The sequence below is a fragment of the Ochlerotatus camptorhynchus genome, unplaced genomic scaffold, assembly GCF_037179485.1.
Source record: "Ochlerotatus camptorhynchus isolate MF236.1 unplaced genomic scaffold, CSIRO-AGI_Acam_v1.1 ptg000022l, whole genome shotgun sequence".
NCBI classification, from domain to species: Eukaryota; Metazoa; Arthropoda; class Insecta; order Diptera; family Culicidae; genus Ochlerotatus; species Ochlerotatus camptorhynchus.
The window spans coordinates 756,139-774,509 of NW_027040514.1; the positions used below are offsets into that span (position 1 = coordinate 756,139).

General features: G+C 37.4%; 1 protein-coding gene across 1 annotated transcript in view; it reads right to left on the minus strand.

The window, feature by feature from the left end:
• Positions 1–11,492, minus strand: part of LOC135706099 (calmodulin) — a 151,844-nt gene extending 140,352 nt beyond the window's left edge. The window contains exon 1 of the mRNA XM_065227766.1: positions 11,020–11,492. Within this exon, the coding sequence (XP_065083838.1) occupies positions 11,020–11,022 (3 nt within the window). The 5' untranslated portion in view covers positions 11,023–11,492. The remainder of the gene's footprint in view (positions 1–11,019) is intronic.
• Between the last annotated feature and the right edge of the window lie 6,879 nt (positions 11,493–18,371).

Genomic DNA, 18,371 nt, shown 5'->3' on the forward strand with positions numbered 1-18,371 from the left:
TTAGAGATCCTCGGAATGTTCAAAGGTTTTTGTTTGGGCCGGAAAAAAACAACCCATGGGCCTTTCGAGGCTTCTGGGTAAGCCTTTAGGCGGGGGAGCGCAGAGGTTTTCGGGGGCAATGGTGTGGGGGGTGCAGGTGGACGAGGAGGAGATGGTGGAGGAGAGGGTTGTGGGCGATATCTTTTCTTGGGATATGCTCCAGTATTTTTGCTGGAGAGCGAGTCAACTGGAACGTCAAGGGTTTCCATTTCCACAACTTCCTCGAGACTTTCGTGTGAGGTGGAATCAAGAGTTTCGTCGTCTGAGATGGAAAGCGACCATCCCCCGCCTTTATCATTTTCATCCATTGCGGTGAAATATCGCCGCAATGGTGTTTTTGGTAAATATTTTACAAATAATTACAGTAATTTCAAATAATATCAAAAATAGAAAAACAAAAATGCAAAAATAAACAAAAAAAAAAATTGATATAGTTTTACTCTACTAAAGAGTAATATGAAAGAAACAACAAAAAAAAAACCAAGAAAAAAAAATAGAAAAAAAAATATATATATATACTGAAAAAAAAAAAAAAATTGGATCACCCTAACTATACTCTACTTAAAAATAGTACGAGAAAAAAAAATCAAGAAAAAAAATAATTATAGATATATACTATTTACAAGATTTTGGATCACCCTAATTATGACCCAGCCTAATCTAATACTGGACCATGCGGGGAGATGCGATACTGGTGAAAACAAAGCGACACGGTATACCTATTGCACTGAGGCGGCAGATGACTGGTGCGATGCTATTGTATTCCCCAACGGCTGTTGGGTCGATAGCCTTGCAGCTGGTATGCCTCTTTCGCCTCGGTAGGCAATTTAACGTGCTTTCGTTGTTGCTATCAATGGGCCGATAGTGGTGATGATTTTACAGATGTTGATGTTAAAGCTGGACCGTAATCAAAGCGCTCGGCGTATGATTAACGGCTTCCTCACTCGCGCACTAGTTGTCTTAACACTATGCCAACTAACTTTGGCGAGAAAAAACCCTCGCGTGGGGAAAAACTCAAAAACTCAAAAACTAGTGTCGTACAACGAGACCGATGCGACTTGATCGGCTCAGCGTGCGAGACGGAATGGGGATTGGTAGTTAGACACTTACATAAGAGAGATGCAGAGAACTCTACGACCTCTCATTAGTGTCACAGGAGTTTGGAGGTTTATTTTTAATAACAATGGGGATAAGGCATAGTGAAAAATGGCAAGGAAAGGAACGGGTCTGGGATTGAACTCCCGACCTTCTACTCAGTAAACAGAAACTACCGAGCTACTCCGATTTCAAGTACCTAAATTGACTAACGTGTCACGTAACGTAAATTCCAAACGTGTCACTTTAGATATAGGAGGGGATACGTCGGTCATGAAAATAAACTTCCCTAGCACAGACATCAAAGCTCATGTAATGAATAAAGGTTATCGAACCATGATTTTCAATTGAAAATGATTACGTAACCTGCTCAATGATGTACAATTACGTGACTTTCTGGACATGGGTGAAGTGCATCTATTTCGATGCGATAGTACAAAATATTTTTTACTGTGTACGCTGAATCAAAACATCCTCCTATCAAAGAATGAAAACTGATTCGCTTGAGCCCTTTAACAATAAGCTATCGAATTCTAGTCATATCTGATAACAAATTCAACCATAAGAAAATCTTCTTATGGTCTTATGGTTGATTTTGTGAGAATCTATTATTAACTCCCAGGAATCACCCAGCGCCGGAGCTCTGCGGAACACGTCTTACCTCGGGGTTTAATTCTATCATAAATAGCCATCAAAAGCCATTCTATCATGGATTCAAAAATCTTCCATTGATAGAGGGGAAACTTCCTTCTTATATCAAGGCATTGGTTCCTTGACTTTAAATGACCTTTATTTCTTGTATTTGTGTGGTTTACATGTATTACTTATCAAGTGACACAGATGAGTCTTTTCAACTTTAGTTCTTTTGAAATTTCAATTATTATTAATTACAGTTCCTAGTCCTATTAGACCTGTTTTAAGAATTACCACTTTGGTGGGATTGGTTTGTTTTAAATTTGAAAAAAGGAGACTACTATTTACAACTACAACTAACCTACAACTACTATATACACCAAATCTACTATACACGAATTGCTTATCAAAGCATGTTCTGATATATTACAGTTTTGTGCAAATTTAGTCTAAATTTCGTTAATTCTGGATTCTATTTTGGGAATGCCTGCCTCTTCGTGTAAATTTGTTATGCAAGTGTCGAAAGGACGATCAAGTAGCATCCACAGAACTCTGTTCTGAGCGACCTGGATTTTGTTCCTGTGAGCCTATGCACATGATTCCCACTCCGGAGCTGCGTAGAGGATCGCAGGTGTTATGATTTGTTTGTAAACAGCCAGTTTGTTCACCCTTGAGAGGCGGGATCTGCAGCAAATCAGCGGATACAGACACCTATCCAAGGCGACTATGACTACGATTTTCTCCACATGCGAACGGAAGAGGAGCTTTTCATCGAACAACATCCCGACATAGGTTACTTCGACAGATCACTCAACCCTTGCGTCATCCATGATTACAGTACAAGATGCAGTCAGCAAAGGCGTCAAGGCATCGTTGGAGCTTGTTTGTTATTGCGGTATCATCTGCGAGGGGAGGAATGTCAGAAGTGTAGATGCTGTAAAGCAAAGGTCTCAACAGAGTTCCTTGCGGAACACCTGCTGGGATGGAGAACGTTTTTGAAAGGCAGCCATTCAACGATACCCTGAACGACCTTTGCTGAAGGTAGTTACGGGTGATTTTAACAAGATGCAAATGAAAGTTGAAGTTACAAAGCTTGTATACAAGCCCATTGTCAAACGCTTTCTCAACGTCTAACAATGTCATGGCTGTGGACTTGGATACAGCCTTGTTACTTCGGATGTTATTCATCACCCGTACTAGCCCCTTCCTGAATCTGAACTGCTCCGGTAGGATAATGTTGTGTTCCTCGACAAACTTAAGCAGACGATTGAGAATAAGTTTCTCTAACAATTTGCTCAGCGCTGAAAGGAGGCTGATCGGTCTGTAGCTTGAAGCTAGCGTTGGGTCCTTCCTGGGTTTGTGGATAGGTATGATTTTCGTTGTCTTCCAGATATTTGGAACGTAGTGCCGTTTCAAGCATCTGTGGAAGATAGCAACCAGCAGAGAGTGAACCTTCATGTTGAGATTTTTCAACACTCGGTTGAATATTCCGTCGAACCTTTATGTTTTTTGTGCATTTCAGCGCTGAGCAAATCTGTTCCACTGTGATTCTATCCTCCGGAGGGATAGCACAAGGGGAGGAATCAAGGTTGAGTACGCATTGCTCAACCTGAACTTCGAACGGACTTTGGATGATGGAGCTAAGCTCAGTCGGTAAAGGCGCAGCAAGGCCATGCTGGAGGTGGATGGGTTCAATTCCCGGTCCGGTCTAGGAATTTTTCGGGTTGGAAAATTTCTCGACTTCCCTGGGCATAGAAGTATGATTGGACTTGCCACACAATTATACCAATGCAAAAATGGTACAGGCATCGAAAGCTCTCAATTAATAACTGTGGAACACTAAGTTGAGAGCACGGAATAAGCTAATAAACGATATGCAATAAGCTTGAAATGCGAAGAAGAAGAAGAAGCAAGAAGTCCAGATTCTGGACGAGCCGCCCGAAACTTTCGTTCCGGAGTGAGACCATTCTGGAAGCAATCTCCTTGTTCAGATCGACCATTTCATGTTTCCTCGCTAGATCTCCGATTCTTTGGAACTGGCGTCTACGAACATTTCTCAGGCGAATCAAGAGTTGGGTGTGGGTATCAATGGCAATAAACTTACCCCTCACAGGAACTCGTCGGACGACTTCCGTTGATAGAGGGGAAACTTCCCTCGTATACCAAGGCATTGGCTCCTTCTGTTTTGCACCCTTTACTTATGTCTGTACCGGCTGTGATAGCGATGGTTATGTTTTCACCTCGTGCACCAGCTCAGATCAGCAAATGATGTACGATTGAATTATTTGCATCATCATTTTGAATGATTTGCGTTAAAGGGTTCAATAGATTCAACATGCGCGCTTGGAGAATATTTTGGAACTTCAGAACATTTCCAAAATTGTGAGGCTTTGACATTTGTATAGAGCAGCGCTGCCCAACATGCTGGCCGGACATGGACTCTGGATCTCAGCAATGATATCATTCTAGTCCAATTTTATTCATCATTATGAATTATAGCCCAGAATGAATGAGAAATAAACAAACGATGAAACGATTTCAGAGATACAGCCATTTAAAAAAGCTAGTTTGGAAATATTGGGCAGGCCTCGTGTAGAGTCCATGACATTTTTCGGTATTTTCGTGATCATAGGTTTAGAGAAAACAATAACAGACATCTGCGACTTGGAAAGAAAATTTCAAAATGTGAGATTTTGAAATATTTCACATGTTCCAGATTTTGCCCTAAAAAAAATAAAGGTTTTGGGACTCAGAAGAATTTTCAGGATTCTAAATTTTTAGGATTTTTACTATAGAACTCTACCGATAATAACCATGGAATTTTGGGGGAAGATTTAAAAGAAATGCTGAGGATTTCTCAAAAAAAAGTGAAGCATTCGCCCGGGAGCTCTGGGATTGACATTCCAAGATAATTTAGAGAAAGAAATCCTGAGATGAATTTTAAGGGATTTCTGTGGAGAAAAAACGAAGTTCTGAAATTTCATTTTGAAATTCCCGGTTCAAACCTCAAAAAATTTCCCGATTATTAATTTTCAACAAAAAACGAAATTGAACGTATTTTAAAAAAACGTGCTGAAAGGAGTTTACTGAAAGGATAAAAAAAAGTGACAGCAATCTTTGTTATGCAGGGTTTGGAGAAAACATAATTAAAATGTGAGATTTTGAAAAAATTCAAGATCACAGCTTTAAAAAAAAAATCATACTTATGACTCGTGGAGTCATAATTGTCACGCTCTGAGACTTGGAAGCATTTTAAGGGTTTTAACAAATTACAGAACAATCGATAGAATCTTGCGGACAAACCCTGGAATTTTTAGTATAATTTAAAGGAATTCAAAGTGTTGATTTCAAACAAACATTGAGAAGGATTCCCACACAGTTTCCGAATGGGGAAGTTCTGAGCAGAATTCCAAAATTCCGGAGTGATTTGAGATTAAGGCGTAATTATATTTGTAAACAAACACGTCAATCGCCGATATCTTGCGAATGAAAGTTCGATTTCGAAAACTAATAACACTATGAGGTACAGGTATGATTCCTCTATCATTTGGTATAGTTAGAAGATTGAGCTTTTATTCCCGAGAAATCGACGATTGATCTGTTTGTTTACAAATACAATTACGACCAAATCTCAAATCACTCCGGAATTATTCTGACATGAAGTCCTTAGAAATTCTTAGATGAATTTGGAGCGATTTCTGTGGAGAAGAATGCAAGTTCTAAATTAAATTGAAGGTAATTTTAGAAGATTTCAAAAGGAGATATGAAAAACAAAATTTTAAGGAAAATTCCTCGGAATTCCGAGGAGACTTCTATGGGAATCGTGAGCAAAATGACAGATGAATTTTGAGAATAATTCCAAGAAAATTATGATTCAACAAGAAACAGAGCAATAATTAGCTGAAAATTAGAAACAAATTCTTTAAACTACTCCAAATGGTTTATAAATAAAATTTCGAAATATTTCTGCTGTTTTGAATAGAGTTAAACGAAATTTTTGAAAAGATTTCCAAAGGAATCAAAATCTCCGAATAGGTTCAAGGGAATTCTAAGAACGATTCCAATGAAATTTTTAGAAGTTGGTTTCAAGGAAATTCCAAACAGAATTCAACGGTAATTATTACGCGGAGTGTTTTCTGGTTAATTTCCGAAGAATTCCATGATAATTTAGAGCAGAATTCTAAGTTAATTCTGGAATTTATATCATGAGAATTTTGAACAACGAAAAATTGAAACCCAGGAAAAGAATAATTCAGTTTCGGTTTTGACAAATATTTGTTTCCAAAGTCAATATTTTCTTTCAAGGACCATGCACTTTACATCTGAAATTGAAACGACGAAAATCAATTTGCAATATTGCTGAGTGATTACATTCTGAAAACAAGAAGACGGGAAACTGAAGAAAATTATGCAGCAAATAGAACAAGACATTCATTTGGTAAAGGATCACTCAATTTTAATGATTTATTCTGAAATTCTCGTGTAAACATTTGTTCCTATGGTATGGTTTATTTATTTTTCCCGGTTATTTTTCAAATTCCAGGATATTTTCGGTTTGCTGGCCACCCTGTGAAATGAATTCCTAGGTGAATCAGAGGAAAATTTTAAGTAGATTAAATTCTGAGCAGGAATTTCAAGAGATTTTTAATTTACTGAGGAAACTTCAGACAAGAAATTCAAGGGAATTCCGAAAAACAAATATCAAAGGATTTCTTAGGATTATTCTAAAAACAAATTGAAGGAGAATTTAAAAAGCTAATCTTAAGGAAAGCTTTAAGGAAATTCCATTGCCCGAATGTGAAAAGAACAAGCAGCATTCAATCGAAGGCAGAGTCTCATTCGGGGTTCAGAATCGCACTGCTTTTGAAATGTTGTCCCTGAATTCGAATGTTTAAAAGCTCAAGCGTTTATCAACAGTAACAACATTTGCATTCCATCACCTTGCCATGTAAAGCGGCATGCAAATGATTTTCACTAGTGTTGGCAGTTTTTCATGGAATAGGATCTGTAGATACTAAAATTTGATTCCACTGCCGTAATCATTGCTATATTAATTTTTTGCTTTCCAAAAACCGTCATTCACAAAAAATCCATAGGATTCGAACTGCGCTTAAAAAAATCCTAGAAATTTGGAAAATCCACAACTGTACGGATAAATTCGTAGACCTGGCATTACTGATCACCAGTGCTGCCAAACACTATTTAAAGCTTAAATAAGTCTTTACCATATGTTAAAAATTGTTATAATCTGTCAGCTTAAAAAACTGTATAACTCACAGGGTGGCCACTGGATTTAAATTATCGGTTAATTGTTATACGATAAAAAAAATACAAATAAAACCCCTAGATATGCGGTCTGCACTGCCCATAATCGCAAGTCGGTCCCATCTGTAAAAAACTGGAAATGAGAAAAAGGCGTTCAAAGAGTTTACAAGTTTTCTGAATTGACACTTATTGTGGAGAGATAAATTTAAAAATAAATGTACAATGTGATGGAATGCATCTATTTTTACCCAAAAATCAGTGGCATCGCCTTAACCTCAATCTACCTGTGCACCAACTCTCAAAACACAAACAATTATCAAAATATTGCCTGCAATGGATAGCTATCGAGTTAACTAGAAGGTTAAGTGTGTTTTTCGACCGATTCGAGTATGAATACGGCATTAAATCTGTTTTTGAAAGTTGGTGCACAGGTAAAAAGTGAGGTTACGCGACGCCACTGCCAAAAATATTGGAAAAACATCGTGAAATTTTTATTTTATGGCCAAAATCTGAGTGGGATCGACTTGCGATTACATTTAAGGTCAATGAGAAAAATAATCGCAAGCCATAGAACGTTATTGAATGTTTCTGGATTTGTTCCGCTGGTCTCAGAGCAATGGCCGGAACATATTCCGGTGAGTATGGGTCTTCATCAGACCAGAGCTTTTCATAGCCGTACCAAACCCACCATGCGATAAATCAGTTCAGATGAGAATTCAAAAATAAGATCAATAAGAGTCATGATGAGTGACCAGCACCATGTTTGGCCACATCCGGACATGTATCGGGTATCCCCGGGGAAGAGGTAAATCCTTTTTAAATGAAAATTCATCAAGCGATACATCAGATCGCATGAGAATTCAAAGCCATATCCATTGGCGGTCAAACTGAGTATCGTAAGAACTATATTGGCCACATCCGAATATGTTCCAGATACCCTAGGGGAAGTGGACAAAATCTGTCTTGAGACAAATCTCATGCTGCAATGTGTTGTCTAACATTTCTAACATATTTTTTACCAATGGGACTGACTTGCGATTACTTTTCGCTGTGGAACAATTTGACTTGGTATTGTTTTTCATGTTTTCATGAACAAACCACCTTTTTTCAATAATAGAAAGATAAACTGAATAATGATGCTAACTCAAAATTTATAAAAATGCAGATGGGACTGACTTGCGATTACCGGCAGTGTAGTTGTGAGATCAAAATACGTAGTTTTTAAGATAATTCATAATTGAATTGCTAAAGTAAATCTTAGAAGAATCATTTACATATTTGGAGAACAATCTCAAGGAGAATTTCAAATGAATGTTGGTTGGATGCTTTGGAAATGCTAAGCCCTAAAAATCCTGATGAAAATGTCATGATTAATTTGTATAAATTTCCAAGATCAACTCCATGTGGATTTTTAAGAATATTTACAGCGTAAATGGAGAAAATTTTAAACGAATTCTCGTGAGAATTATGGAAAATACTAAGGTAAGTGTATAGTAAATGTTTAGAGTTTCCTGGAGGCGATGTAGGGTTTGTTAATCGATAACCGTCGATAATTGTTAATTTGCATTGCAGACGCTAACGATTTCCAAATTTTTGAGAAAATTCTCAGAATGTCCTGTGAAGAATTATCTTTCAGAAATCTATTATCTAGTTAATTCAAACATTGCCAATATTCTAAGGTCCCGGGCACAGACATTCAAGATTCAGGTCACGCTGTGGTACAACTCTTAAAACTCTGAACAGTTTTAAAGGTTTTATACTTATGAAAAAAGATTTGATATCCCGATCTTGGAAAACTCTTCAAAGTGGCAAGTCTGACTCGCTTGACACGAGTCGAATACCATTATAAATATGAGCGGTATCATAACCTCAGGACTTTGAAAATGTTTGAGGCTCCGAAAACACTTGAAGGATTTTCAATTCGTAACTAAGTAAAATTAAGTTGTTAAGTGTTTCCCCTCTGAAAAATACAAATAATTGTGTATACACAATTTGAGCAAAGTAAATAAAAAATACAATCATATTTTAAGATAGCAATCAAATTTCCGGTTCATATCAATTCCCAAATAAGGCGGTTGAGTGGCCCACCATGAATTCGATATTTAAAAAAAATGCATTTCGTTCAACTTCAAATGATGCAGAGTAAGTAAATATTTTTTACCTCAGAGATCAATCAACAAATTGCTAATTAAAAATAACAGTGCATAGCTATATTGAGATTTCGGCTCCGCATAGTGTTTCAAGATGTTTGAGCCTACACACTTAGATTTTTTGACGAGATATTCTCCACCGAGCAGCTCGGCATTTTATTTTGCTGTATCTCAGTGACAAACTTGCCGAGATCCAGCTAACAAACGGGGATTTTGCCGAGATCTCAGCTAACAAACATAAATTTAGCTGAATCTCGGCAAGTTTTTCACATTGTATTGAATGAGCTTATGTTCTCGTTTCTTTAGAAAAACTTTTTAATCACTTCCATTAAAATTAAATTTCTTGAAAAAATCTACCAAATTTGATCCACATTTAATCTTGAACGGTCAAAGTTTAGATTCAATTTTCTTTGAACGGTCAAATGTTTTTTCTCTGGATTTTTAGACTTCAAGCATAAACTTGTGCTGAACACTAAACACCTTCAAGCACTCTGGCCCCATCGCCGGAAGGACCCTTCAAAAATCAATTTCTTCGTTCCGATATCGTAGGTACCTACTTCACACATCAGTATGTTGAAGATAGCGGGAAATTTCCCCCATTAAATTCAACCGAGTTTTGTCTCGTGCAACAAGAGCTTCAAACTCAGCGAAACGGGTACCGAAAAGTAAAAAAAAGAAACAGTTGGTTAATCGCGCTTTAGGGCATGTTTGCGAACAGCAAAAAAAAAACGTACAACCATCGAGATCATTGGGTAAATTTACACAACCACAAGTTGGGTGCGATTTCTCGGGCCAATTGTTGGCTAAAAGCCTGGGGGTAACCGACGTTCTCCCCCCCCCCCCCCGCAATCGAACCGGAGCGGGGTGCCAGGTATCGATTTTTGTAGGTTCCGAGAGCTTCGCTCGTCATCACCGCGGTTTCGGAAAGAGAGCTCCGCTGAATCCGATGATTTCATCGATCCACTCGCCTGGAAGCACCGTAAAACGTAAAGCGACACATTCCCGCGGGATGAAGGTTTCCCTTCTGGGCGATCGTGGTATAAATTGGGAAAGACCCATTTTGAGGCAATTGTCGAGCAATAAAAAGATGGTGTGTGCGGGACACAATGGTCGTAGAGGAAAAAATCCCGCAATGCGGCAAAATCTGTAATCGTGTCCCGCTGGGTCACCGTCGTCGTCGTGGCCCTGGCATTGTATGAGTGTGATCACAAGCGGTACAAGCGGCACGGACACAGTGCAACCGTGTTTCAAGCTTTCCGTCGATTCCTGTAGCTGCGAGAGGATTAGTTCACGTTACGCGAGAGAACGCGAAAAACCCCCACAGGTGACGAAAACAAATGCCAGACTCTGACCGACTGTAAAATATGACGGAACGCGGGACAAATGGTATTCGTCACCGCCATCACGGGATCGGTGGTTCCAAAAAACGTTTAAAGCCATGCAGGGGCTATTTATAAAAACAAAACGCTCATTGCCAGGCATCGATTTTGCCCCAAAGGAACAACAGCGAATTCTTCCAGCTTCTCCCCGGAAAGCTCCGCGGCGCGGCACGGTCCAACGAACGGATCCCTCCTTCATCGATGTGTGCGTTTCATCGAGGACGGAGATTACACATCCATGTCGGCCATCATCATCATCATCATCATCGTCGTCGACGTCTTCGTCTCTATGCACACCACAGCGAGGCAGTGAGAGGAACCAGAAAAGGTCGATTTTCACCGAAAAGATTCCCGTGCTCGCCCCGTCAGCGAAATTCCGGAACCATCCACACCGTGTGCGAACTTTGCCAAATCCGAGAATCCGACCGCCTTCCTCTTGTTCCGTGGATAATGCTTACCATTTTTGTGTTTTAACTAGTTTGTAACCTTTCCGGTAACGAGAGAAAAATGTGTCACCAAGCTTCCGCTGCTTCCGGAACTTGTGCGAATCAAGATCTGCTGCTGCTTTCGCCGCTTCTCAACGGATCACACAGAACCGAAATTCACACCCGCTAGCAAAAATCACTTGCTTTTTGGCGACCCGCGCTGTGCCGTTTGTTCCGAAACGCGATTTTTTTTTTTCAACAATCTTCTTCTATGGGTTCCGCGAGGGGATTCAATCCGTTTTCTTTGCTACGATTTACACACCGAGCCGGAGGAGCCGCACAGATAGACAGAGAGCACACTGATCCGGGACCACCTCACACCACTGATGATTGAAACAACTGTGACTAATGGCTGCTTTTTTTTTCTCAATCAGATAGACTGACACTCTTCAGCGACACGGCAAGGAAGGTTTGACTTTACAAGTCTGTATTCCACGACGGTTCAAATTCAACTGCCTTCTGGCCAGCGATGAGACGAGCCACGAACTTGAGCTTCTCTATCGCCTTCTGCGAACCGTGTCCGTACGCGGTCGAGGTGCTTCGCTGGTGTGCGTTCGGGTGAGCGTGTGTGCGTGCATTCGGTCGGATAACGGACTTTTCTCTCCGCACCCACCAACACACGCAGTTGGCTCGACTCGGCTGGAGCATGGATTTTTGTGCAACGCGTTCGCGGCCATCATCAGCAGCAGTGCGGCGGATGGGAGCTGAGCTGTGAGAGCTTTCCAGAGTATTTTATGCTGGGCTTGGGTGGTTGGTTCATAGTGTCGTGGCCGAAAATTAATGTTGTTAGGTGTGTGGGGTGGGCTGTGGGGAGGTGGTACGAGAGAGCAAGTGAGAGAAGGAAGGAGTGTGCTGGTGAGAAAGCGAGGCCTCTTCACAGTGATGTTGCTACGGCAGTTTATGCTGTTCGATCGCTCTCCGGTTGACGCATAGTGGGCTTGATGAGCGTCTTCGTGGTAATTGGGTCATTGGTGAATAATATGATTTAGCTTATTTACGCGATGGTATGAATAATAATTTTGCGATATGTGCATAACGTTTATGCTGATTGTATACATCAACTTTTATATGATTTGAGAAGTGGAACTACTATGAGTAATTCCATTTCTGCATATTATATTAAATCGTTTTATAATGTAATAGGGGAAATTAGAGCCATTTGGATCTATGATTGGCCCCAAAGACGCGTTCATCTAGATAAAATTGATAAATAGCAGTATTTATCGATTTTATCTAGATGAACACGTCATTGGGACGGTACTAATGAATAGTTTTGGTCGCTATTTAAAATTTAGTCGATTGCTGAATTTGTGTACGGGCCCAATTAGGGGCATTTAGGTCGACATTACATCCATTTCCCCTATTGATTTTATTATATTATTATATTGACTTCTTTAAAAAAAAATGCGTAGATTTTTTTAAATGTTAAAATCGAAGTTCATACTTTGATTGGCAATGAAAGTAAGGAACCAACACTTGGAAAGGGTCTATCAGCTTTTGTAAACAAAACTTGTAATGCACTTTTCACCCGAACCGATGCTCATCTACGCAAACCAACATCACTATCAGGAAGGGGAAAATATTAATGTTGTATTTATGTAATGGAATGAATACACTTTTTTGTATTAAGGTAGGTGAGCCAGTTTTGGAACTGGCTCCAGTTTTAGGCGCACGTGATATTTGTAATTAATCCTGTTGCTAACATTTCGTGGATAGGGCCCTTCTCCCCATCTATTGGGACCTTCTGCCACACGATGGCTTGATTTGGTTTCTGGTTGTATAAAGGCGATACTCTATCACTCCCGCGGGTTTCGCGTAAGGCCGATGGCATAGTAACGCGTTTAGCGAAGCGTGCGCGTGTGCGTGTGCGTCTGAACTGCTTTGATGAGCGTCCATGCAAAATGCTTGGTTAAACGCTTACACCTGTCATAGTAAACGCGTTGCGAGGCGTCAGCAATAGCGTCAAAGCACTCCTTGAAGCGTTTTCACGCGCGTGCACGCAAAAGACTGTTGTAGTGCCATTGAAATTAAATGGTGATCGACTACCCAACAAACAATTGCCTATTGAAGAAACGACTTCTTGACGATTTTATTCCACTTCATGCTTAATAATACTTGTACTATTTTTAATAATAACTTCAGGCTTTGTTCACACAAATTTTGAGAATTTATTCAACCACAACATCGAAATATTTGGTGTTGAAATAAGGTATGTCGAGAAGCTTTTATTCGACTTACAAAAGTAGTAACAGAGCTTATTCGATCAAATTTTTGATTATTCAGCGTTTAACTATACATCATTACTTCCTTAAACAGCGATGGTATAAAGGTGTAAATATAAGCGCTTGATTCTCATGTGAAATAATGTTTAATTAGACACTATCACATTTACTACTAAACGATTATTCAACTACGAAATAATTAATCCGAAAATAAGAATGGGACAGAGCATGGTTGTTCTCGTTAGTGATTGTTGTTGTCATTATTTTTGTCGAAGCACGCACCTACACACACACACACATAGATCCTAGAAAATTTATTACATACATACACAACATTTCGTTAGATGGGATTCGAACCATGACCTTCCGATCACCAGCCGCGTGCCTTGCCATCTGAGCCAAATAAGTAATAAAAGCTTGAATCTGAAAACCTATCAGCACTCCCAGCCGTAACTCTAGCTAATTCAAGGAGATGTGAGACTGAGAATGATTAATTCCTTCACAGTTGTTTAACATGAGACCAACGTTACCTCTCCATATTTCTAATTTCGATGAAAAGGATGTTATTCTTTTCGATAGATCTATGAATTGGATGTCGTGAGTGATACGATCTATGATTACGATTTAAATAAATTAGGCGTAGAAAATAAATAAAAAAAGGGTCGAGGCTGGGATTGAACTCGCGACCTTGTACTTGGAAAGCGGAAACGGTAACCACTATGCTATCAATTTAATTTTGTTGTTAGCCTGAAGCAGTGTTGTGCAATAATGAATGAATACACCGTTTGTAAAGCATTTACAAAGCATGAAATTAAAACATAGACGCATAGTGGTATAAGAGCTACTCTGCTGACTGTATTCACCTTTATACAGCTATATTGTAAAGCAATGCAATAAAATCTAATAATGGAGCTGGAAAACAATTATTAGACGTATAATAAAGCATGTTATTAAATCAATTTAAAACAGTTGAATTAAATCGTCACTGCATGCGCAAATTACACTTATTCAGTATGTTATTAGATCAAACATCTGGTGTTGAATCAGGAAGACAGTCATCGTTTGTATAGATTTTAATAAGTATATTAATCAAATCAGAGCAATCAGTGGAATAAAGGCTGATCTCAGTGAGGTTTTCTGAGCACATAATTTGACAACCCGTTTTATTCAGCATTGTAAACTGTTATAAAGCATTTATTCAATCTATATGCTTATTTGTGACTCTGAATTGTTTGTTGGACAGTGTTCTGGAATAATGAATCTAATATGTCGTTTATGAAGCATTTACAAAGCATTCAATTGAAACATGGACGCATAGTTGTATAAGAGCTATATTGCTGACTGTATTCACCTTTATACAGCAATATTGTAAAGCGATGCAATGAAATCTAATAATGGAGCTAGAAAACATTTATAAGACGTCTAATAAAGCATTTTATTAAAGCAATTGAAAACAGTCGAATTAAAGCGACAATGTATGTGCAAATTACACTTATTCGGTTTGTTATTAGATTAAACTTCTGGTTCTGAATCAGGAAGGCAGTCAACGTTTATAAAGCTTTTAATAAGTAAACTAATCATATCAGAGCAAGTGGCGGAATAAAGGCACATCTATCGATCTCAATGAGCTTTTTTCAGAACATAATTCGACATCCTGTTTTATTCAGCATTGTACACTGTTATACAGCATTTATTCAATGTGTATGCTTATTTGTGACTGTGAATTGTTTGTTGGGAGTTTGGTCGTATTCTATAAAATGAAATTGAATAATTACGTTATAAATAGCATAGGTAAATCAGACGTTTTAAATATAGCCGGCATTTTTATTTTGTTATATGTTACATGTTAAATGTTAAACAAACTGTTAATAAGAAATTTTAAATGTTTAATGTTAAATGTTAAATGTTAAATGTTAAATGTTAGATGTTAAATGTTAAATATTAAATGTTAAATGGTAATCGTTAAATGTTAATTGTTCTATTCCTAATAAAAATAAATTGTGGGATAGTTTACCCATCCGGGTATTTGATTATTAGTGATGTTAAATGCTACATAATAAATTCTAAATTTCAAATGTAAAATTAAAAATGCTTAATGTTAATTGCTAAATGATGAATGCTAAGTCCAGAATGTTACATGTTAAATGTTAAATGTTACATGGTATATTTTAAATGTTAAATGTAACACGTTAAATGTTTATTGTTTAATGTTAAATGTTAATTGCTAAATGTAAAATATAAAATTTTAAATATTATTTGTTCATTGTTAAATGCTTAATTTTGAATGCTAAATGCTAAAGGTTAAATGCTAAATGTAATATGTTAGATGTTAAATGTAAATTGTCAATGTTAAATGTTAAATGCAAAATGTTAATTGTTACATTTTACATGTAACCCTTTAAATGCTTAAAAATGTTAAGTGTTAAATATTAAAAAAGATAATTTTAAATGCAAAATGTTAAATGTTGAATGTGAAATGATGAATGTTAAATGTTAAATGTTAAATGCTAAATGTTAGATGGTAATTGTAAAAATGTTAGATGTTATTTGTTAAATGTTAAATGTGCATGTTAAATGTTAATTGCAGGTGTTAAATGTTTAATTTTAGATATTAAATGCTGAATGTGTATGTCAAATGTTAAATGTAAATTGTTAATTGTTACATGTTACATGTTCATTTGTCATCTTGTTAGTACCAATTTTTAGCACTCAATTTTGAGAAGCCCTAGTTTTGACGGAATTTGAGTAGATCGAAACTAGGTCTACTCAAAATTGAGTGCTAAAAGTTGGTACCGTAAAACGGGGTAATTTTATATTTTTAAACGGAAATTAAAGCATTTGCACTATTTGTTTTTAGTTTTGTGACCGAACTTCAGTTTTTTGATTGCGGGTTACTTTGATAATGCTCGATGAATGTAGAGAAGAAAATGGGTGAAACACAAACAATTTATTTCTTTAAATATGAAACTTTGAATGAGTATATAATCAGAAAACATCATAAGCAATAAGAATACAACATTGAATTTGTGATGGCTATATCGGAAATACATTTCATAAGTACTTTTCAGTACTTTTTCAAACAGACTAAAACATGAAAATTGTTTTTTAATATGTTTATAACATATGTAGTACATACTATATAAAAACTATATACGGTATCAACGGAAAAACCCTAAGCTATAATATGGAACCATTGTTTCAAATTTGGAAAAAGGGCAGCGAGTAAATTTAATCTTTTCATTATACTATCAAAGTTACCCGCATTATCAAAGATACCCCGTTTTACGGTACTAACAAGATGACAAATGAACATGTAACATGTAACAATTAACAATTTACATTTAACATGTATCATTTTATATTCAGCATTTAGCATTTGACATACACATAGCATTTAAGATCTAACATTAAACATTTAACATCTCTACTCAATCTACTTTACTGAAAATTGGGTAGTTTAGAATTAGCGTGAAGACCAGCTATTTTGACTGACAACAATGCGAGCTGCGCTTTCAAAAACGCGTTGAGTATGTCATAGCATCACGCATCACTCGACGCTTTATTGATATTCAGCAAACGCGAACAACACGCGTTGCTCGACGCTCCGCGTAACTATGTCATCGGCCTAAGTGACTCTGCTTACGGGTCTGTCCCACCGTTTTTGGCCCTTCATACAGGAGTATGATGAGTATGATAAGAAATCAAATCTTGATTGAGTCATGTAGTAGGAACAGTCCATTGCTATGTGCAGGCGCCTTGCTACAATAAGTGGTAGTCATCTTCATCATCATCACGTGATATTTGTTATTAATAACAAGATATCGTGGATATATTAGATACTGAGCAACTGTATTTCATGAGAGCAATATCTATTGCGTTAAAATACAACATTTCAGTTCAAAATTCCTCAATTTAGTAGCTTTAAATTTATTTCCAAATCTTGTTTCTCTACGAGTTAAGTGAGTTAGCAGTTAAGACAAATCGTCGATTTAAGTAATTGATCACAAAAGCAGATAAGTCAATTTGAATAGTTACGCTTTAATTATGCGAAGTTTCATGGAAGTCGGAGAGGGAAAAACAAAATCGATTCGACAGTTGGCGTGGCTCGTATTTGACAAGACATGTGCAATGCTTCGAGATTCCAGAATTAAAGAAAATTAATTTGGTAAATCGGACTATTTCTCGATTCCAGACTTACACACTTAGAAAAATTAATGTAAATTTAGGTGCTCTGAACCTGACATATACGAGCGTCAATTTTGACATAAAATTGCCTCCAGGGAATCAAAATGAACGATTCAGATAAAGATAATGGCATTCTCATTTTGGTTACACGCATGATTAGTACAAATCCATAAATCACAATGGACAGTTATGGAAACGATAATGCGATTATCATTTGTGTAACAGATCTTGATCATATGAAATAACGATAATCTCAGATCATCATCATCAGCTCTCGTCACTGAAAATTCCCTATTTAAGGCAAGGCTAATCACATTACCTATAATATGTGAATTTTCGGAATGAGGATGACGTATAGAGATTGAAAATCGATGTTTGCCGCCATTATGAAATCCAAGATGGTGGCCATCAATTTAAGAAAAACTGTCGAAAATTGATGTCCGCCACCATTTGGAAATGCAAGATTACCCTGCAATTTGGGTATTTTCGGAACAGGGATAGCATGCAGATGCAGAAAATTAATATCTGTCGCTATTTGGGAATCCAAGATGGCGGCTATTGATTTTAGAAACAACTTTTCCCTACAATGTGGGCATTTTTGAAACCGGGATTACGTGTAGGTGTCTAAAATTGATGTCGGCCGCCATGTTGACTAGTGTATTTTTCAGTTCTATTTAAAACCAAAGACCGCCATATTGGATTCTAAAATGGCGGTTGACATCGATTTTCAACATCTACACATTATTCCAGTTCCAGAAATACCTATATTGTAGGGTATTTGACATTTTTTTTTCCGAAACCAACATTTTTTTTCCGAAACACAAATGATAATCCATGATCTTACTGTACACTGATCATGATTCCGTTAAATAGTATTTTTATCGTCGGTAAGCATCGGAAGATAGCATTTTTTTGATT